This window comes from Anopheles maculipalpis, chromosome X (assembly GCF_943734695.1).
Source record: "Anopheles maculipalpis chromosome X, idAnoMacuDA_375_x, whole genome shotgun sequence".
Lineage (NCBI taxonomy): Eukaryota > Metazoa > Arthropoda > Insecta > Diptera > Culicidae > Anopheles > Anopheles maculipalpis.
This window is the reverse complement of record NC_064870.1, coordinates 9587989-9610801: the sequence shown is the minus strand read 5'-3', so window position 1 is coordinate 9610801 and position 22813 is coordinate 9587989. Positions and strand designations below refer to the sequence as shown.

Below are 22813 nucleotides of genomic sequence, written 5' to 3'. Positions count from 1 at the left end.
TTTTTAAGGTTATTTGATAAATTATTCGTCTTAGATATTAGTAGACGGCTAGAATTTATCCTTAAGCTAAATCTTCCCCACATATCTGTGAGGTTTGACATGTATTCTTAATCGTCTTCTGTGATGTACAACCTAGAGAGCTAGCTGGGAGCCGATTCAGATTTGATATCTGGTGGATGCTTGTGATTCCTTGTGATGAGGTTAATCATCACAACATGAATGCTTTTTACAGATGCCTTATTTTAGTAGCTTGAATTCTTTATTATTTTCTTAAGAGTTACTCCACAAGTAACACAAGTAATAAACTGCTCTAAAGACCCTGCAGGAGAAGAATTCCAACCGCTAACGCAACGGAATATGCTTTTAAGAACAGACGCAAGCTATAACTTCAACCCCTAAGTTAGACATTTTAACGAGTGTAGCAAACGGGTCGATACATTTTGCGCCTTATCAACTGCAGCTCATCACCAATGTTGAAAAGGCCACAGCGAACCGGCAATCGTGCTGGCAGTTGGCGCCGCTACCACTAAAATGCGCCAAATGCGCGCCGGCAGAGTCGATCACGCGGCTTCACTTCTCGCATTATGAAATATCGATAGATCGTTTGTCGATGGTAAAAGGGGTTTTTGCTACCAGTTGCTGCTGCTACCCCTCCTTCAACCCAGCCCAAGTGTAAGCACATCACCACGATATGGGTTTAATGGATTGGGGTTACGTTTTTTTTTTTCTCTCTCCCTCCCCGGGGAAGATCCCGTGTCGGCGAGTCCCGGTAGCGCTGGGTTGCAATCTTCACCGCGGGTTGGCTGAAGTGGTGATGGTGGCTGCGCTTAAGTGGGTCCCAAAGTGCACGATGCCGGGCCAGCAAATGGATCCCGATCAAACGATCGATAGTGTGTGAGATTGCGATCTACTACCACTGCCGGTGCGCGCGTAGAGATGCGATGTGGAGCAGCAGCAGCACTTAAACAGACTGCGCCCTCGTAATTCCAACCCGAATGTTGGGGGGCACCACCGTAAAGAGCGGGGGAGGAGGGGGGGGGGGTGAAGAAAAACTTTCAAAAAAAGAAAAAAAGAAAAGAACAGGCACCAGAGCGCCAGGCTGTGTTGTGAGGCTCGCTTGGCTGGCTGACCGGGTAAAAGAGTAGTCACGACTTGCCAGGGCTCCGGCTCCGTATGCCCCGTAATTAGGATAGAAATGCGAACGGTTTCGCCGCTCGGTAGGATGGTCTTTGCTTCTCCCATCATGCCGCCTAAACGAGCATAAACCTAGCGAAGCAGCAGCAGCGGAGGCAACAGCATCAACAACCGCTTCTTAGTGAGTGCGGCTGCGAAGCTTCGGAGGGAAAAGATGAAACGTTGGAAAAACTGCCAGTTCATCGTTGTACCCCCATTTTTGGTTTGCGCTCGAACATCGAAGAACTAGCTAGACCACGGTTCCCAAAAACTCTCCCAAAATCTTTGGCCGAGAATTTCGGAGCAACTGGCAACTACCCCGCAGCCCCCGGGCGCCGAGTTTGGCGTTTGCCGAAAGGACTTCGGATCGGCGTGTGTGTGTGTGTGTGTGTTTCCAAGCGGTCTTGGGATCTAGGTCTAGCAAATTGATAAATAATTACAGGGCCTCCGGGGCCGGTACTGTGTGTTGCCCTCAAGGGGGCAAGCAGCCGGAGGCCGAGCCCGGGAATCGGTCGGATCGCTAGCGCCACACCGGGACCGCATCACGGGACCGGGTAACCGGTGCCTTGATTTGCCGCCCGTTTGCTTTCTTCCGCTGTTTCTTCATCGACAACCTGCCCCGGTGACGGGGGTAGCATGAGGGCCCCGGTCCAGGTTGATGCCCTTTTTCGCTAACCTGTCAAGTAAGTGCATGGTATCGGTGGTGTGTGCCCCGGGAAAAAGGCGGTAGGAATAGCTTGGTCATCTACGGTCATCATCGCATTTCGAACGCCGCTTTCACCCTCATCCCGTGTTTTGGGATCTTCCCTTCCCGGGGCGTATATCGATGGTGCGCCGATCAATTTCTGAAGATTCATCGGATGAGATTACACGAGTGCGGTAAAGAGTGCGCCTTAGCTTTTCGTGGGTACCCCCTAGGTTTTGCTTTCGCAGACGTATGCGTAATGGCCTTTATTGCGGGTTCGACGGATGACGTTCCAAGCTAGGCAGAGAAAAGGGCGAGGGGTGTGTGAGGAGGGCGCTCTGTAAGCAGAAAGTCACACAAGCATCATGCACGCGCGGTCGCTCTTGGTAGCTTAACCTCCGAACTTTTCGACGCATTCGAAACTAGTTGCCGAGTCATGCTCGGTAGTTGTCCTGCGGTCTGTTTTAAACCCCCATCTTTTGTGTATATATGTGTGTGTGTATGTGTGTCGGATGCTGTGTTTACTTTGCGATCCTCTTTTCATCGCCTCTGAAACGGCTCTGATCGAACCCTAGCTTACGTCAGCCGGGTGTCGAAGCGTGGTACGTTCGGCAGTGTTGGAACCGGGAGGCGCCATTCGTATCCTGGTAAAATCAAACAGTGCGGCTTGCCAGTGTATCCTGTCATGGTGGATGATGGGGGAGCTGAAGGAATTGTTAAGATATAAAATACGTAATTGCAAGGGATGGAGATAGTTAGGTTCGTTGGCGATGAGATTGCGACACCTACCAACGTTGTCATTATGTGATTCTGGACACGTTAATGGTGTGCTTGTTAAGTTGGTGATACTATTGATACAATGCTATTGGTTTTGTTGCAGTTGGCTTTGATGCTTCTGACACTATTGCGAAGAGTTCTTGGAATTCTGGAACATATTTTAAGAAATCCGAAGAGATTCTAGGTGTGTGATGGATATAGAAAACTGAAGTCTTGAAGATATTGATGACATTAGTATTGCGTCGAGACGTACTTCTGAGGTGCATTAGCAACACCAACAAACACGTCTCAGGCACCTGCGCCGACTCAACAAAATCTGAGCTAAGTTGCGGCAATGCTTTAAGCCTCCGAATCTCTCGAACCTCGTCGAGCCTGCATACAAACCGTTTCTTTCTCTGGTCAAGTCACATAATTACTGCCCAGGCTAATGTGCCCATCGCCCAGGCCCAGGCCCAGGCCCGAAAATGTACGTCCTGTCTTGATTTAGCACACGAGCTCGCACAAGCTCGCGAACTGGAACGCCGCTGTCGATGCCGCCAACTACACTCATCATCATCCAGACAACAACAAAAAAAAAAGCACCCAAAAACCCAAACACACAAAACAAGGAAATGTTAGGAAAAATGGCCAAAGCCGTCAATGGAACGGGACGGTACATACGGGGTCATTTTTGCGGGTTCACCCGTTCCGATAAATGGCCACCAAAGCGCCGAAATGAAGAGGAGCTCTTGCAATATCAGCAGTTTGATTAATGGTCCCAACCGAGGAGGAAGACAAAAAAAAAAATGCCGAAAGCCGGGCCCAAGCTCCGGGCGACGTTGGGAAGTTTTCTCGAACCCGGCAAAGGCCAGCAACCAACCATCGTTTGTGCGTGGACTGTGCACTTTTTCTTCTTCTCTCTTCAGCTCGTCCCCTTCCTCTACCGGTCAGATTTTCATCTACACTACGGGACCACGGGTTTGCCCGTTACACTTTCGTCCCCTGGCGCAGTTTTCTGAGCTTCAGGTTTGTGTTATGGTGCGCCGTACGGCTGCCAAAAGATGGATGGATGGTTTTGGGTAACTTTTGCTTTTCTTTTTTTCTCCATTCCCTCCCCCCACCCACCCCCCTTCCACCGCGCTTTTCGGCTCCTTTTTGGCCTTGATGGAGTCCCGGGAATGAGCGAAATCGGGCGAAATCGCTCACAACCACTAGTGAGGCGAGGCGGGGGATGGGTAGGGCCGGGTTTGACTCCGAAAAAAAAAAAGCTCCGAACGGGGTTGGTTTTATTTTTTTTTTTGTTAGTTGTTGTTGTTTCTGGGTTCAAAGAAAGGAAACCCATAACCGGCGACGGCCACGGACAGAAACATTTATTAAAGTAGATTGATGATGAGAATTGTTTTAATGTCTTGTGAACGATCTAATTTACTTCTGTCTGTCCGAGTCTTTAACGCCGACGCCAACGCCGCAGACGACGACGATGACGAAGATTTCCAGGATCGTTTGACGAACGGAGCGATAGGAAGGAAGAGCCTCAGCGTCGCATCACCGGCACCGGAGGAGGGGGTGGGGGGGGATGATTGAGTTTTTGATTTATTTCGCGTTAGAGCAGCCTTTTGATGGTGCCGTACGTTTGTTTTTCGTTCCGAGTGTTGTGGGGGGAGGGGGTGGAAGAGGCGATGGATTGGCTGGACTCGGTAACTTGCGGCAGGAAAAGTGGCCGTGAAAAATCTCAGCCTAGCAATCTTGATGGTGATTAGCAGTACACATCATGACGTTAATTCGCCAGGGAATCAAATCTCTCTCCTGGACATCTTCGAAAGAATGTGCACTTGAAGCATAACTTCAACTTTGGGATATCCCAGGACCTAAACCTTTAGTCAGCGGTTGGTAATCGGTTCGATGAAGTAGTCACACGCACAAGAACTCGAGCGAACTTCCTCCCCGGGAGGTATCAGCTTCTGATGGCGTTTCGCGTAAAGTTAATCAATTTCCATATCCAATGCACAATTCTCGGAGCTTCTGTTTGCCGGTGGAAGTTCAGGTTCCGCAGCTTTTGGCCGGCGCGGGACACCGAATGCCACCCGTGATGTTTCTCACCGGTGGCAAGGATGCCCGGATACACAGAGGCCACACCAAGATGAAAAAAACAAAACCTTCCAACGATCCTCGCTGCTGGGGCGTCACCAGCCGATGCCGCCCATTTTGTACTACTTAATTTAATTATCTTTTTATGTTTGGTTGTATTAAAAGGGAAGCCAACATCGCACCGGGTGGGGAGTGGAAACAAACACACTGCGGCAATTCTGCGACCCGCTTCTTCGTGCAGGAATGCCTCCGAAGGGCTTTCTATTAACTTCTCTAACGTATTTAACGGCCGCGTAATTATGGGATTAAGATTTTCAGCAACATATACGACTACTTTTAACCTGCGCGAGGGTGAACTGCTCAAAAGCCGGAAATCGTACACCCTTGAAGCTATCGATTGGTCCTTTGCTGGGTGAAGGGTGAAGGGAGGTTAAAATTATAATTTAGATTTACTGTGCTTGTGTGTGCGTGTGTGTGTTCGCGCTTACCCTCCGGATAATGAAATTTACTGCCATTTCACACTAATGAATTTGATAACGACTTCAAATCCGCAATTGACTTGCTCCGGGTGCTCCGGCGGGCCCCTTTTTGCGGTGGCTTCCCTTACCGGGTGTGTTCGGATGGGAAAATTGAAATGAAATTTTTATCTCATTACCGCTGGCCGGTGTGGGCGACCGCTGTTTCCACGCCAGGCGAGACCTCCTGCCGCGATAAGACGTGCGCCCGGTTGACTTTTATCGTGATTTCTAGCTGACGCTACCCCAGGACACTTGGCGAAAATCGATCCCAAATAGTAGTGTGTGTGTGTGTGTGTGATTTGGCAAGATGGTAATAAATTTGAAAATTACTCTCCACTTTAGAAGCGGCGGACGGCGAACCACACCCAGCAATTGGTGTTGTTGGAAGCGACCCAGAAATCACTGCCAGCCGGGGTTTTGCCGGGGTTCGCGTCGCGCAGATTTCGGTGCCGCGTTGTGGCGACACTGATCGTCGAAAAAGAAAAGCCTGTGACTCGTAACTCTCGACCACCCCTCCAGCCACCCCATTCCCGACGCTCGAGACACTGGCGGTGTGGCGAGGCCTGTGCTTTATTTATTTTAATGTAACAAATGAAAAGCAATAAATAAATCGCAAACCCGGGGGCGGTCTATTTTGATCTCGGCAAACCTCACCACCCTCGCCCGGCTTTAAAAACTGTACAAGGGCTGTGAGCGGGGGTTCGGAAAGGGAAGATTTTCTGCGCGTGGGTGAGCAAAACGGAGGGAATGGGAATGTTTTTTTTTTCTTTATAACCTGCTGTTTGTGCTTCTTTGCGTGTAGTGCACGTAGCCACAATATTGCACGATTGTGAGTGCGGTACCGCCCACCACTTGAGCACGAGTCGGTGCGCCGTTGCTGATGAAGTTGATGAAGTGCGTAAAGCGATGCGGTAAGGTACGTTCGGTGAGGCTACAGTTTTCCACCATTGAAGGCGGTGGCGGTGGGAAGTTGTGTTGCTGATAAGGAGATATACTTAGATTTGATGAGATTAGTGACTGGTGGTGTGGAGTTGTGTTGGAATTGGGTTTTTTTTTTACGGTAGCAGTTTTGCTGCGAGATGGTATTAAGGGTGAGGACCCAAGTAACGAGTGGAAAAACGCATTTAGCACGAACAAAAGCCATCAAAAGAACAACATTAGGGTGTTTGATTTTTGTGTGTGTGTGTTTGTTGTTATTGTCCCTCACATTATCCGTAAACGATTGCGTGATGCTGAGATGTGTGCTTGACGAACTTCCAGAGTCCACGAGAAGTCTCTCCGAACATCTGTGGCTTAACTCAACGATCCACCCCATTACAACATGTTTGTTTAACCACACACACCAGGAGCAACTTGCGAGTTTAAGCGAAACGAATTGCAAGAAAATTGGTAAAACTAAACGTAATAGCCGCAGGACCCTTGAAGATTTTCGCCGCCGATTGATCGGGCGATGGCGATGCGTATGGAGCGAACGCGCTCGAAGGTCTGTTCGCTTACGGAAGTGTAAAATCAATTTTCTGTACCGTAAATCACGACGATACTTTCCCTTTTTTACCCATCCGCAAGACGTGTGTCCCATATGTCGCACTGACATTCGGCTATTATGGGTGCATGCTCGGAACGAATGCTTGTGCATTCCCGGCTTGTAGCTGCTAGTAGCTGTAACTAACCTAAAACGGTACGGTAATATATTTCCCCAACTAATCGTAAAGAACTCCACAGCAGCAGCAACAGCAGCAGCAGCACTCCGAAGTACCCTCAGGTATATCCGAGTGCGCTCGGTGACGCCACACATGTCTGCCGAAACCCCGGTTGCCGGAAGTGTATCGGATTTCCGAAACTCGCTCCGCTCCGTGTGCGGCTCGCTTCGGGAGGGGGTAGCGAAACATCCTGCCCAAGTCAAGTAGCTGGCGGAACACTCGCCACGCACTACACGCTCAGCCAATATTCATGACATTGCAGGATATATACATTTAGGCGTATAAATAACTCAACCTTTCACCCCACCCGAGGTAGTGGCAGTGGATTTTGCAATATCTTCTTCCCAGAACAGGGGAAATCGGAGCAATCCAGCAAACAACAACGGAACGAAATAAAATAAAAAAAAACTTCCCGAAGTGGCATGATGGCTAGATAAAAAATAGCTTTATACATCTCCGAACACCGGAAGTCATCAAATGCGTCCCAGCTTGCCCGGGCTAGAACTTCTGACCCGTTAATACCGGAAGTAATGCTTCCGTTTTGTCACACGATACAAACCACGCACACAGGGATAGGGAGAAATGGTTTGCAAAAAAAAAACTCGCACACACATTAGGGCATCAAATGAAAAGGCAAAAAAACCCAGGAAAATCAGACATTGGAAGAGCGTCGTCCAACAATAACAACAAAAAAAACAGCGCACCAAGAAAAGGGATTTTTCATTGCTTCACAACGGATACACCGGTGGACCGATGGAAACGATGTATCTTCTCTTCTGTTGTCCATCCATTTTAGCACCCTCCCCCCTCCCCCCCTCGCTCCTTGTCCCCGGAGTTTCTTGTCCACCGTTAACACCATTGTTGAATTGTTACGGCAATGAAATGGGAATCGTTTTGGTGCAATCTTACCGGGGCCTGGGTTAAGTGTCCTGTTGTAGCAAGAAACTCGACGCAGCCAACCATTGCTTTTGCTCTGCATTTGTGTTTATGAGTCCTGGCAAGCAAAGGGATGGCAAAGCGAAAGTGAGGAAGAGAAGAAGGGAGGGGGAAACAATCTTTTCTTCGTGCGACGCTCGGATAACGACCAACCGTTGACAGCGTCATCTCCCGAGAAGGAGCACCCTGTGGACAATAAAACAGCTGTATTAAATAGAAGGAAACAACAACCATTTAGAGAGAGAGAGAGAGAGAGAGAGAGAGAGAGGAGAAAAAAAACACCAAACCCCCAGAAAACTGGAGGAAAAAGGAAAAACTGCCAGGCCCTGATGTTTCCCGTGGAGTACTTGCCAATCGAGTCCTGGTTAATGTTTTTTTTGTTGTTGTTGCTTGGTTGTCGTCCGAGAGGTCTCGTGGCACTGGGATGTAGAATATATTAAAATGTTTCGTTGGTTGTTCCTTTTTCCCCGCTTTTTTTTTTCGTTTTATGCTCTTTTGTTTGTTTGTTTGTAAAGGCACGCTGGGACATAACAGGAGCAGTCATTCAATTTTATGGAGTACACAAGAAGGTAGTACTTACCGGGATAATATTGCTTTTACCGTGGTTTAATAGCCGCATGTCCGGTTCTTCTTGGCGGCGAAATGAAAGTGTTTTGCGCAATATAATGGTTAAAGATGGTTTAGGGGAGGTGGGAAGGTAGCTGCAACACGGCAGGGCATGTACCGCTCGCTGCAGGAATCTTAACGACATGCGTCTTAAAAGCAGCGTTTAAGTATCGTTTAACAGCTTATGAGTTGCTTTAGTGCGCCCTGGGAGACAGATGAAGAAATTTCGGGCGGCATTTCAAATGAAATTGTTCACCTTTTAAAACGTCAAACGTCTAACTTACACCTTCGTGGTAATGATGTGATAATATTTATGGAGTTTTGCAAGTGGTTGAAGTCGAAAACTTCTGCCGCCGGAAGGACCCTGACACATATTGGGTGTCATCCGTATCCCTATTTGTAGGACCTTATTAGGATATGATTAAGACACAGACGTCAAAAATGACAGGCCAAGATTCCTCGCTGATAAGTAATACCAATAATAAGAAGAAAAGCCAGAGCCTAAAGTCGTTGAGACTAGCTATGGATAAAGCGAATTCCAATGGGGATTCTTTGCTATGCTAATTCAGATTCGAATCTCCTTTCGAATCCTTATCGAATTCTTGTCGGATCCAATCCGATTCGAATCGTTGAATTTTTTTTTTGGTGCGACTCGACCTTGGGAGGTCCTAATTAAAATGAAAGTTACTTCATCGAATCAGCTGCGGATGGCTGTGTTCAGATTGTGTAGACGATGATGCACCGTGACCAAGGACTCCACAATACATAAAAAAATGGCTCAACCACGCGATCGGGAAACTTCAAAACGATTTACAAACGATTGTCTGTGCCTTAGATTTCCAGGAATTCAATTCGATGCTTCTTCTGCTTGGCTTGACGACCTTCTAAGGTCATGCCTGCCATCGAAATGGCTTACTAGTAAGTAGACTGCCGATACCACGTAGTTGTTTAGTTAGTCCTCATCACTACGGGGGGGACGTTCCGGATGGGATTTGAACCCCCGGTCCTGCCGTTTGAAGACCGGCGCCGCTATCGCTTACACCACTGAGCCGCTCTGATGCTCGATGATCAAATAGCTACTTGAAGGACGTTTCTCATCGGTCGAGGCATCCATAAATAGTCGAGACTTCAAGCACCCTCTTACTTTGCTTACAGTGTGATCAAACCCTTAGGGATATGGTCGACGGACTAAGTAATGCACCCTAACGGAGGACACTTTCCAATGCATCCAAGAAAATTGACTCAACCAAACAGCTACTTATAAGAAGATCCTCAGAAAGCCCTATTCAATTTATCCTATTGTAGAATGGACATTCCAAATTCAATTTCTCAAAAGCTTCATCAACTTCAGGATATCCACTTCGCCGAGTATATCCATCCGCATGGCTCTCAAGACTGCGTATACTGCGCCATTCGTAGCGGTAAATAGTGATGCTTTCTTATCTCTATTTGTTCAGATATTCAACCACAGCGCCCTCTTCAGCATCCTATTCATGTCGTTTTGTATTAGATCAAACAGCTCAAGCGTCGCTCCATTCGCAAACACAACTTCCCCAATAAACATCCGTGCGGCAATCGCTCGTCGACGGTCTAACTAAAGCGCCCGCTAGCTCCCGGTACGAACAGAAGCCACTACCTTTTAAAGCAGCACCACGGTAGCACGGTAAACCTGCAAATGCGTGCCACTAGAAAGGTAAAACGGGCGCGCAAAACAACAAAAAATATATAATTCCGCAAGTGTAATCATTAAAATGCTACCGCACGATCAAACTGTACCGAGCACTCCACCCACCCTCTAGGTACGGAACGTGCTGAGTTTCGTACCGGGCATGCCTACACCCGACCGTTCGCATCGGATCAATGTATCCGGGATATCTGCAATAAAAAAAGAAAGACTCCGGCATACACCGTGCGCGCACACGTGAAACGATCCTTGGTGCTCTAAGTCTATCTTTTCCATTCCACGCACCCACCATCACAATCCACTATATCGATCCGGATTCTTTCTCACTCTGTCTCTCCTTCTCGTTTCTTGCCGCGTTGGTTCGTTTCCACCACCGGTATTACACTGGGCCGCCCCCGTCAGAGCTGGTTTTGAAGCACAATTAATTCAATCCGCAGCAATTGATTACTGGCCGTGTAATAGTCTGTAATCAGTTTCGGAGGATAATTTGCTCTCGTTTGCTGCTTACAACGGTTGGCGATGGTCCTACCCGGTTCACCTTCTGGCTGTAGCTGTGGCGCCCGACGGTTTCACTGCTCGTTCAGCATCGCTTAGTGGCATGATCTCGTGCACATGGTTGGTTGGCACCCACACCACGGGGACAGGCACACCACACGAAACACAGCAACAGCCGTGTGCCGGTATACAGCGAGCAGGAACACTATAATACCTAGAAGCTAGAGAGAAGCTCTAGCCTTTTTGTTTTTTTTTTTTGTTGGTTTGCTGGTACTGATTTCTTCTGTGGAGTGATGCTGATGCTGAATACCGCTACATCCAAATCGGGGCAGTTGGCAGTAAAATTGTCGGCTGTCGGGCTACACTCAGCAACTACAAATCCTGCATCCCGAGAGTTCCCGACGACACGGGTGCAGCTGTTTTTCTTTTTGCTTTCGTTCTCGCCTTATTTCACAGACTCTTAAGCTACCGCCCCGTAGAGTGACGTAGAAGAATATTGTAAATTGCTCTACAATCAATGGTACACGTTCGCGTGATTGCTGAAACGGTAGTTTCTGTGTTCCGAACCTACCGAACCTACCCACCAACCTGCCAATCGAATATCTGTTGGAATTGGTTCGGCGCGTGCGCTTCTACCGAACATTGGGGATGCCTGGGATGCTCAATTTCCTGCCCAGCGAAAGACAGCACCAACCAAAGTAGTTGCAATGCTCCAGCTGTGTTACTTACGGGACGGCTGCTCCCTGGGCAGAACTCCTAGACGGTGCCCCGTGACTCCAGTTCGGACACTGGTCGCCGACCAGTACCCCCCCCCCCCCCCCCCCCTTTGCTTTTCGTACTCGAGCCTTATTTATGTAAATTCCACTTCCCGCACACCTTCTGGTTCAGGTGCGGGCCGCATCTCGCTTGCGATCGGTAGGTCGCTTGAACGCCCGAACGAAAACAAATCAATTCCTGCACTGCCAGCCGGGCGCGCCCCATTCTATCCCGTGTCAGCTGCCTTTTTTGCCATGATTTCTGCCACGGCGAGAAGCTGCGCGATGCAAGCGCACTCACCGGACGAATAGTAGTGACGTGCAAATGACTATTATCAATGCAGATAGCAGCGCAGCCAGGGAGTTCGTGTGTGCGAACGAGATAGGCGGCGGCCGGGGCGTTCGGGCATCGACACACGTTTCCGTATGGCGGGCGCATTTCCAGCACCAATTCCAAGCATCCATAATCCGTATCTTGGTGTGCCGTTAAATGGGGCCTTGCCCCAAGGTGGTGCACCTTGGTTTTACCCTGATCCGTCATGATCTGACCAGCTGTTGTGGTTTTGCGCATGAAATGAGCACACAAAACCGCATGCAATAAAGTGGCTGATAATCGGTGGTCGATTATGTGATTCCACGGATGCACGGATAGGTGCTGCAGGATTGATCTAGTGCGGCTGAAGTTTGAACCCGGTGCTAATGTCCGTAAGGTCTTAAGGCTCTCGTAAGTGGTGCCGAATCGAAACGGAAGCTACGCGCGAAGTAGCTGATCCGATGTCCGGAGCTTCAGCGATCAGAGGGTTTGGCGATGCTAGGGAAGAAATCTGGTTGCAACCCTTGTCCGATATCGAACCATCAATCTACCAGTGGAACGTCTGAGGGTGTTTCTATCTTTGAAACGATTTGGCTCAATTTTTCCAGATCCATCGAGGGTTGGAAAATGTTCCACTTTAGAAAGGAAAATGCTTTCACCCGGTGTTCTACGTAGTTGTCTCTTGGTCTCGAGGCTCTCGACTCTTCTCTTTTGCTCATCTTTCCCCTAGAATTATTATCCCTCGTCCCACACGTCTTCACACAAGGTTAAAGGTTCGGCGAGTGATGCGTGCACGAGCAAGCGTCCTCGCAAAGGAAAAACGACCCAGTACCCACCCTACCCTTCGGAAAAGTAAATGATGAGCCTGATTATAGTAATGAGAAGATTTAAAATCAATTTGTCAGTTTATTTTAGTTCCTTGCCTTACCGTACGCGTTACCCTGGCCAATTCCGTTTTTGATAGGAACGCTTCCAATGTCGTTTGCCGTTCCGGTTTAATGTTCTTCTATTTTCGCTCGGGAAATCATTCACCGGGCACGACAACCGTTGACGGATGAATTGTGTCCCCGTTGGACGATGGCCCGCACAAAACAATCGAACAGATTCAGATGTGCGTGCGCGCGACCCCCGCATTGACTTTAAAATTTGGCACGTGAACAACGGCGCTAATGAATTTCCATCCATCCGTTGGTCCCAGAAGGGGTGTGGTAGCGGCGTCGGGATCTGTTTGCTGTTCTCGTTCGACGAGCCGGCAGTGGGCGCCATTACTGAGAGTGCTTGACACGTGGCGATGTGTTTCAACACAGCGTGTTGCACGTGTGTGTGTGTTGCGCGGGAATTTGTCGCTATATCGCGCCTAATGTGACAGTCGCCTTTGTTGTCGTCGAGCCTGAGGCTAATGTTTTGGAAGGGTGGTTCGGAGGGTCCGGAAATTAACCGTGCTGACAGCAATCGGTGTTCTTGTGCGTGTTATTTTTGGTACCGATCGTTACGATTGCTTATGCAAATGTGAAGGTTAGCGTTTGGGGGTATTGGAACGACCTTACCTTGGTCAACGATTGCGAAGAGTTTTTTTTATGAATTAGAGGTCACTCGAGTGAAGGATTTGCAGGATGTCGTCTAAGGGACATCGTCTCAGGACCAGAGATTTTGTTCAAAGTACCACATCCAAGATATCATAAGAAACATTTCTGAGTACTGTTCAAGAGACATTTTCTAAGGGACTTTACTCAAAAGACCTCATCCAAGTGATCTCGTCTAATCCTCCTCGTTTTGTCCAAGAAACAGTCTTCAACTTTGTCCAATAAATTTTTTTAAAGGGACCTTACTCAAAGGATCTCGTCCATGAGATCTCTTCCAAGGAACCTTGTCTCAGAGATCTCATTTTTTGGCACATCGTTCAACTAACTTCGTTCTAATAATCTTCTACAAGGGATTTTGTTCAATTGACTCACTCATCCAAGGGATTTCGACTAAGAGACTTCCTTGTCTTGTCCAAGAAACAGTCTTCAACTTTGTTCAATAAAAATCTTCAAAGGGACCTTACTCAAAGGATCTCGTCCATGAGATGTCTTCCATGGAACCTTGTCTAAGAGATCTCATTTTTAGAGAGCACGTCGTTCAACTAACTTCGTTCTAATAGTCTTGTACGAAGGATTTGGTTCAAATCGCCTAATACACAGGCCTCCTCAGTCAAGAAACAATTTTGAACTTCTTTGGAAGACAGCTCTTCCAAGAGACTTTTTTCAAAGGCACTCGCCCATGTGACCTCGCCTGAAGAACATCGTCCTAATAGCTTCATCTATACAACCTCATGCCAAGCATTCTGCTCAAGGGACCTCATCCAAGAGATCCCATTCAATTTATTTTGTTTAATCGCCCCATGCTAAGCACAGTCTTTATCGACGAAGAAACATAGTACCCCAATAAAGTCAACATCTTCACTAACCCTTCCACCCTACAAACCCTCAACCCACCACTGCGGGTGAATTGAAAACGGCATGGCTACTTAAAGTTGACGCTCGCAGAAGATCTAGATTCTCGCACCATTTGAAGCTAACCGCACCGGACTGGTCAAACGAATTGGTTCGAATCGGTTGGCGCCATCGCTTAATTTGTGCTACACTGTGCACAGCACACTCGATCCAGTCTTCCGACCCGGCAACGGCTGGACAAAGCATCAATGAAGCGGGTCTCTATTTTTTTTTGCCTCTCCTGTGTTGAAACAGGGCGAAGAAAACCACGCGGCCACCAAAAGGATATCGATCGTACGCAATCGATAAGCGGGACCGCTAAAAGTGGCTGTGGCCTCCAGGCACCGAAACGAACCCATTACGAGGTGCGGGCTAGAGCGCGGGCACACCGAAATGGATGGAACTATGACTGTGTTGTTTTTTTTTTCTCTTCCCTTGCTTTACCTTCCATGACCGTTTGTGGCAGTCGAGATTGCCTCATTTTCAACCGATAGAAGGTAACGAAGTAGAAGACCCTAGTGGTGATAATGAAGGAAAAACAGTGAGACAGAGAAAGAGAGAGAGAGAGAGAGAGAGAGCGAGCTAAGGAACCTGCCTGCTTGTAAATTGGGCGAAGGAAAATGAATAATTGGGCGAAAAATTCATAAGCTCAACATGACGCACCGAGAGAAAGTGTACGGCCGGGTGGGGGTTTGCGGTTTCTGTGGCCGAGCATCGCCCAGGGAAAAAAACAAACACAATTCCAATTGGTGGAAGCAAAATCAAAGAAAGCACCTACCGGTCCGGGGTGGAGAAAATGCGCCGTGCTTGGTTGTGCCGCTGTGCCAAAGGTTGTCGGCCGGTCACCGCAAACCTTTCCACGCTCGGTGGTAGGTTTTCGCGGGCGCTGCACATCCAACAATAGCCGCAAAATTGCCACAAATTAATTAGATTTAATCTAGTGAAATCAATCGAAGCACCTATCGCTGCCCCCTATTATTCCCTTCTCCACTTTCACCCGCCTTCCTGCTTCTTACCTTCTTCGCCACTTCACCCACCAGCATGACCAGCCCAAATCTAACCAACCTTTAGCGCCTTGTTGTTGGTTTGTTGCGCGGGCTTTCTACTCGGCCGAATTTCCGTACCAAAATGATGAAGCCCTGCCATGACGGTGCAGTTTTTAGGGCCATTTTTTTTTTTTTAGTGTGCTGTTGAGGTTCCTTTTTGTTGCGCTTTTTCGTAGTGCCGCTGTTACGGAGCATTTGGTGGAAGCAAGTCGGGGTAGCCGATGCCGATGATTTTCTCATTTTTTAAAGAGCCTTTACAAACGCTTCCGATGACGCAACGCTTCAAATAGCGTATAAGAAATTAATATGATCGTTAAGGGTTTGTGAGATGCTGGGTAGAGGGGGTAGGAGGGGGAGTGGGGGGAGGGGGGTAATGGAGAATGAAAAGCCGATGGGATAAAGAGTCAAGTGGTGTTTGGCGTTGGTGATAAGGGTGTGGAGGTTAGGCAGTGCGGGAGAATAGAATTAGGAAGGTAAATAGTGTCAGGAGGATGGTGGAACTAGGCTTTAAAAATAGCTCAGTTCGTGTGCAGCCAAGTGCATTGGGACTTTCTTTGCAATCACGTATGGCGTACTGTTGTCTGTTCGATCAATTTTGGCTCATGAAATCTCCTGTTTTGGATAACTCCAAAGATCCTGTTCTTCTTCTTGGCCTGCTCCATATTGAGCTCGTCGTGTCGGCATGACCAGATCTCCAATCAGTTGCCAGGAAACTCGATCTAGGACTGCAGTCCTCCATCCACGGCTGCATCCGATTTCCGACAGGTTAGACTTATAAGTGGGGCATGAGTCCGACATCCTCATTACGTACTCCAGCCAACGTATCCTTTGCCACAGGCTCTGCTCGTACACACCGCCAAAGATAGTCCTTAGCACCCGCCCGTTCGAAAATGGCGGGCGCATTGGCGTCCTCCGTCAGGATAGTCCAAGACTCGTACCCGCAGAGGACTACCGGACGTATCAAGGTGCGGTAAATCGTACATTTCGTGTGTTGTTGAAGTCTTCTGGATCGCAGGAGTTTGTAGTAGGCACGATTCCCTTACGTTGTTGTCCGAAGATCGCTCGTACCCAGGTAGCAGAACTCCTCTACCACCTCGAGATCGTCGCCGCCAACTTTGCTTCCGAGTCGGGCTCTATCACGGTCAGAGACTCCATTAACTCTTTAATGTCTAGAACTTTTACGGAGCTCATCGAGTCGTTTTGTGGGGTACAATGGAGTTCTTGTTGTAATCCAGAGACAACGTTTTACAATTTTTATAGTGTATCTTTAAAAGAGGTAAAACCATGGTCTGCCTGATGATGAAGGCCAGATCAAAAAGAGATCTGAAAAAAAAAAAACATCTCCATTTAGGAGCTGAATACACTTGCGCTTCCATTGGATTATACGAGTGATCTTCAGCTACTACTGTCTCTAGCATCAAGCACCCTCAAGCCGTTATACCCTCCAGGACAAAGTAAGTCGTTGTTAAGACAACGAATACTATGGTCTTCGCGCTGTTCAAACTGTCTCACTTAGTCTAAATTGGTTTAAAATGAGCTAAAGAAAGTGTTTACCGAACCATCGAAAGCCAATCCGGCGAATAATTCGTTCGCCACATATTCTCTTCATTTCTTCCATTACATCCTTGTCTATCTGCCACCTGTAAGCAGTTCTTTGGAAATCGTTCCTTTTTGTTATTTTTGTTGAGCAAAATAAATTGTTCCCGCTGCGCTGCGTCCCAATATGCGCCCCCGAATGCGTGCACGATTAATCACGATCAAAATGGATTGAAAACTGCACAGTTGCCCGACAAAACTCCGCGCACAGCGGGAACGATCCGCGGTCGGTTTAGTTTGATAAGTGCAGATGATTGTTTATCAGCGTGGAAAGCATCATCTCCAAACATGAAAATTGAACTGGCAGCATCTACCAAGGCACACGGAAGCGACGTACGTACTGCGGAAAATCTTTTGATCACATATGAGGTTTCTTTTTTTCGGCGGGCACTGTATGGAGGTGCCCTTTGCTGACGTTTTGTTGCCGTTGTTTGCATTCCTTGTTGCGAGTACCTCACCGCGCGCGTAATCGAGCGTAAGCAACAACAAGAAAAAAAGCATTGAAGGAGATCCTCAGGATCTCCGGTGCGGGCAGAAGGGTTGGAAAAGTTATTATCTTTTATAATTATAATTATTATCAATAATAACAGGTTGCGCCAGCAGCACGATGCGTGGTGGTAATTTTTCCAATGTCCAACACCATTTGCCTTTTAGGACTCGCCCAATCCTGGGTAGGTAGGTTGAGGGTTTTCGGCGCAGAGGTCCACACGGCACACGGGGGACACGCAACCGGGAGCTCGTGTTAGAGAACATGTCAAAACACTGCAAAAACAAATTGTTCCTTAGCCGTGCTGATGTGGGATGGGAATGAGAGGGTGGAGAAAAGCTGTGATTGAAACTTACTAAACATTAATTGCTCTCAGGACCCTGTCGACTGTCGTCCAGGAGCTAGGCGAAGAGTATGGATTGGGTACGCGACCTTCAAGAGTAGGTTCTGCGTTTCTATGCTCTTGTTTTAGGGTCTAGGTCACACACAACTAGCAAAAAAAAGGTGAATTTCTATACAATGTGTTGCGTGGATAGCATCAGAAAACTGTTGTAAGGTTCGACATCAGTGCCTCAGTACCACAAACCATTAAACAATGTTAATAGTCACATGGGCAAAAGCTGTCATCATTGACTTTGATAATGATGGGCGAGCTGATGATGGGTTTGCTGAGTAAAAGCGTGACGGATAGTTTGCCGCAGCAGCAGTAGTTGGTAGCCCTTTTTCGTCTCCTCCCTTCGCACGGTGCAAGCGAACTATCATTACATTCACTGTTACAACTATTACAAATCGTAGCACGTGTTTTTTTTTTCTTTTTCGGGCAAGAAGAAAACGAATTGTACCTAACCCGCAAAGTACCGCACACGGGGAGGCACCAACGCACACTAAGAAAAAGAATTTTAACGGACAGTAAGGCAGTGACTCTTGTTTGCTCCATGCCTTTTTTTATGGTATTGTGCGGTTTACCGGCGCTCCACAGGCTGATTGTCGGTATGCATCACATGATTATGATATTTAGATAAAGTAATTACAAATTACAAAACAAACAATCGTTTCGTAATGCTTCATAACCCTCTCCATCCTCCAACCTCCTCCCCCTACCTCAGGCTTCACCCAACACCGCTCGTTGTACTCGTTCTTGTACAACAACGAGGCTCGCCAATTGTGTGGTCCAAACCGCACAGAAATGTAGGCAATTTTAATGATAGTTCGTTTTTTGAGGTTCGTTTCGCCTGCTTTTGCGCCCCGAACATCGGTTCGGTGCGGGGTGACTCGTTGTGCATGAGCAGCAACCCACCACCTTACTGGCTTCACTTGCTAGAGACTATAGTCTCCTAACAGGGCGGGTAATGATAGGACACCGATCGGAACATGTCACTTAGCAGCCGCATTTATGCCTGCCAAAGCCACAGAAAGCACCAAGCGTTCTGCGAATTGCTTGGGCTAGCTTCTTGTTTTTTTTTCGGGGGGACTATGTGGTTTCCTCGAGGATCTGTATTTTTGTAAGTACGAAAACAGCAAACATGGCGTCATGGACGGTTATCGAGACGGAACCACCAACGCTGGTAGCCCAGCGTTCTAATTATTGCGTTACGAAGCGTTGCGACGCGGTTACATTAAACGCTGCAGAAAAATGGCATTTTTCCGCCATTTTCTGAGGGTCGCCAACAGTGGAGGTAAATGTTGCTTTAACAAACTGTTTAATTGTTGGCGGTAATTAAGGTAGTCCGGCTCGGAGGTAGCGACGACAACGGCACCAGTCCTCATAAGAAAGGCCTGGAGCTGAAATCCCATCTGGATCGGTTCCTCGTAGTGCGGACTTAATATCCAACTACGTCCAACTATCCTAACTAAGTCTAGTACGCCATTAAATGAGCAGCGTGAACTGCTAGTCTATCGACGACTATCCAGCTACGGGTAGAACGAAGTCCCTCATATCCAATGTACGCGAAGCGATCAAAGCGAAGTAGGTTTTTTTTTTCAAAAAGAGCACGCTCACGCACCATACACTACTTACAATCGACGAGCTGTCAAAAAAGGCAGGGTTGCTTAACACTCTCTCGAGCGCGCGCGCACGCCAGCCAGCATGTTGACACTTGTCTATCAATTAGCACACAAATAAGGCCCAGTCCCGGTATCGGTGTGGAAAAATGTGCTCACACATCACGATTGACCATTGCCAAGCATTGCAATAAAAAAAACCGAGCAATTCGTAACCAATAATTTCGGCTCTCGTCCCCCGCCACCGACTTACAGGACCGTCCGGAGCGGGTCGGAGGAAGCTCAGCAACCATCATTATACCGGTCCGCATCGTTTTGTACTACCCCGGCAACGGTAGAACGTTTTGTTTCTGTGCGCCTGCTTAGTGGCATTAGATAACACAAATTATCGCCCGCTATACGGTAGTTTCAGCATTTTTGCTGCTGCTGTTGCCTGCTACTGCAATAGAGAGAGAGAGAGAGAGAGGGACAAAACCGGTCGAACAAGCAGGGCCCCGGTAAGGCAAAGAAACGGTACACAAATGCACAGTGCAAATTTGCATTCACCGCTGAATAATGAATTCGATAAACATTCGCAAACTACCACCGTTGGTCACAATTGGACCGGCACAATGCCGTGGAATACCGGAACCCTTTGGTTTCTTCGGCTGGCGCGCGGTGTGTGTGTGTGTTTTTTTGTAGTTACTGCTATGTTGTTGCGCGGTGTGATAAACCTGTCAATTACCTTGCCTCGCTGTTTTACTGCCACTGTCAATACGCCGCACAACAACGAGGAGGGAGGGCCGGTGTACCTCTTCTTACGTGGAGTGTACGAACGCTAGGTATCGATTGGCAAACGACCATACAATCACACAAAGAAGCGCATCGAACATTGCAGTGTGAAGCGATTATCATCAAGCACTCCAGTTTTCCGATGCCTTTAAAATCGGATAAGAAACCGGGAGGAGAAAAGAAAGAAGAAGAAAAAAAAATAAATTAAACGCATTGCTATAAATTCTACACAAAATGGCATTTGCCACAAACTCGCCACGAAGCGTATGACAGCAAAACATTCCGATTGCGATATCGATCATATGAATTATTTTTCGAATGCACCGAACCGAACGTGTGTGTGTGTGCTATCTCGCTGGATGCATCTGCTCCTCCCACACGGCGTGGACGTGGAACATTGGTTGCAACATTTTTTTTGCCATCGGTTGCTTCGGTTTACATGATAAGAATTCTATCGTGATCAAGGAGCTGGGTCGGAAAGCGCGAGAGAGACGATGGGGCAGTAAATGGGAGAGATTATTTTTGGTAAAGAATGATTGTGATTATATGGCTCGTTTGTGTCTGTTATTTTTAAAATATTCTTTAAGGATAACGCAATACACAAACATAATGAATGGGCAAAAAACATTGAAAAATGGAGATCGGTTTGTTTCCGTTAACGTATGTCAAAAATATTTCCTGTATCGTCTCTTACACTTAACCATTCGGTCGAGAAACACTGCCTTTAGTGCTACGTAGCGATCAATTAATCTCGGATGTATTAGTGCGTTTACTATTTGCTTTTGAAGTAGGATCTTAGTAATCTTTCTCTATTTTGCTCTCTTAATTTTTCTTCCTCCTTTCTTCCTCCTGTCCACCACAAATGCATTTGTAGCGAAAAGACAGAAGATCGTCGAGTTTCGAATAAATACTTTTCCAAAAGTATGACTTCCTTTCCAGTGTTTGAAGGGTGCGAAGGGTAATGGTAAGCTGTGTGGGTGGTGGTAGTGGTAGAATGAAAACTTGCGTAGACGGGCATCTTTTCCTCCCCATGAAATCCCACTCTTTCTCCCCCACTAAAGCCCCACGTGAAGTTAACAACGCGAGAGCGAAATAGCCGGAAAGAAATGAAGGATATAAATTTAAAACAATATTTATATTTTTCGACTTGGCGCTAATTATAGGGCTACGGGTGAAGCCATTTTTCATACACTCCGAGTCGCTCGGAATCACCCGGAAAGATCCCGATACCCTCATTCCCTGCGTTTCACCAGAACGTTGGTGTCAGCGTACAAAAGCTGAAGAAGTACCAAGGACTGTTGCAGTTGGGTCGCGTTTGCACAAAACAACGTTCAATTGTGTTCCGAAATTCCAAAACACTCGCTTCAAGCTTCCAAAGCGGCAGAAGGGTTTCCGGGCAAGGGAAGGAAATAAATTTCTACCTCCCATCTACCACCGTGCCTTCACACCACGTACGCACGGTGGTGTTTTGTGGCATGGGCATTTGCAATGCACGGTGCCAGACAATGCATATATGCACCGGTGTGCAGCCGTGTTCGTGCAGCCACTCCCTAGAAGCGCAGGAAGAGGACCTGGATCACCCACCTTTATCCCCATTCCAAATCCATCCTGACAAGGGTAAGGGCTCGCGTGGGTAGTGGAGGTGGGAAGGTTGATTCCGATTTACGTTGCATTTGGATGTGGCAAGGATGACGTACGGATAGTACGGAGAAAAAAGCACACACAAAACAAAAAAACTTCCAAAAGTCTTCAAAATTCGTGACGTGGCGTTGGACAACAAAGTACACAATTTTCCCAGGGCTTAGTGTGGAACGGTTTTAATCATTGCTTGTTTGAGAGCTTTTTTTTGCTTAAGAATTCACAAAGACAATTCGTAAGATGCAGTTTAGAGGAAGAAAATGATATAATACTAAAGAGGCGAGCCATCAGCGGATCCCGCCTTGGAACGTTAGGCATTAAAATGCGTCCAGAAAGTCGAGGTATTGATATTTCAGATACCATATCGTTGTGGAGTAATGTTAATAATCGAGAGACCTATCGGCAGGATACTCTTATCCGGACCGTTCTCCCGTAGTAAGGGCTAACTATCCAAGTACGTTGTATCAGCAAGTCTAATAAGCCATCAGATGATCGGCGAGTCCTAGAAGATAGCTATGCCAAGAAGATAGAGATCTATTGTCAAATGCTGTGGATTTGAATGACAGATGTACGATCTTCTGAGATTCTGTAAAACCAAGCCTTCAAGCACACTAGGGGGAGTGATCGGATATCATCTCCAGTACTCATTGTTGTAGTATCGTTCGTTGTAGCCGTGGGCTTGGACCCCATTTAATAGGATTCGGGTGCTTCCATCAGATGTAAGGGATTCCAGGTTCCGAGCCTACAATCGTAAGTCCTTTTTCCTTGCGGGGGTCTTTTAATATCCATTAATATCCCTTCGGATGCCGTCAAGAAGGTATTCGTCAGTGACCTTCAGTTCGGCACGAGGCGTCGGGGAGCACCGCGAGTTCGTTGGCTGGATCAGGTGAAGTGTGTCCTGTCGGAGATTGGGTGCCTACATGGATGGGAAGCTGCAGCCAGGGATCGAGTTTCCTGGAGATCTATTGTTCTTGGAAAATGTTGGGAATCATCTTCCTGCGAAGACTATCAGAATGACACTTGACTTCTGCCCTCAACGTGCTTTTTCTCCTTCTTCTTCTTGACGACCTTCTAGGTCACGCTGGCCATCA

The 22813-nt window shown here is 47.5% G+C and overlaps 5 protein-coding genes across 8 annotated transcripts in view; 2 read left to right on the top strand and 3 right to left on the bottom strand.

The window, feature by feature from the left end:
* Positions 1–6253, bottom strand: part of LOC126561695 (cecropin-B) — a 328190-nt gene extending 321937 nt beyond the window's left edge. Inside the window, exon 1 of the mRNA XM_050217999.1 lies at positions 6248–6253. The gene's annotated coding sequence lies outside the window, so the exon portion shown is untranslated. The remainder of the gene's footprint in view (positions 1–6247) is intronic.
* Positions 1–22813, top strand: part of LOC126560468 (60S ribosomal protein L10-like) — a 277878-nt gene that overhangs the window by 35531 nt on the left and 219534 nt on the right. The window lies entirely within an intron of this gene.
* The window catches only part of LOC126561545 (probable 60S ribosomal protein L37-A), a 450882-nt gene that overhangs the window by 211832 nt on the left and 216237 nt on the right, over positions 1–22813 (bottom strand). The window contains exon 4 of one of the 3 annotated variants that reach the window (XM_050217771.1): positions 17391–17403. The exons of the other annotated variants lie outside the window; for them this stretch is intronic. Coding sequence (XP_050073728.1) covers positions 17400–17403 — 4 coding nt within the window. The 3' untranslated portion in view covers positions 17391–17399. Of the gene's footprint in view, positions 1–17390; positions 17404–22813 lie in introns of those variants that run through there. 3 annotated transcript variants of the gene reach the window in all.
* LOC126568394 (transcription factor btd) overlaps positions 1–22813 on the top strand; it is a 147106-nt gene that overhangs the window by 9644 nt on the left and 114649 nt on the right. The window lies entirely within an intron of this gene.
* The window catches only part of LOC126558141 (aminoacylase-1A-like), a 220867-nt gene that overhangs the window by 101900 nt on the left and 96154 nt on the right, over positions 1–22813 (bottom strand). The window lies entirely within an intron of this gene.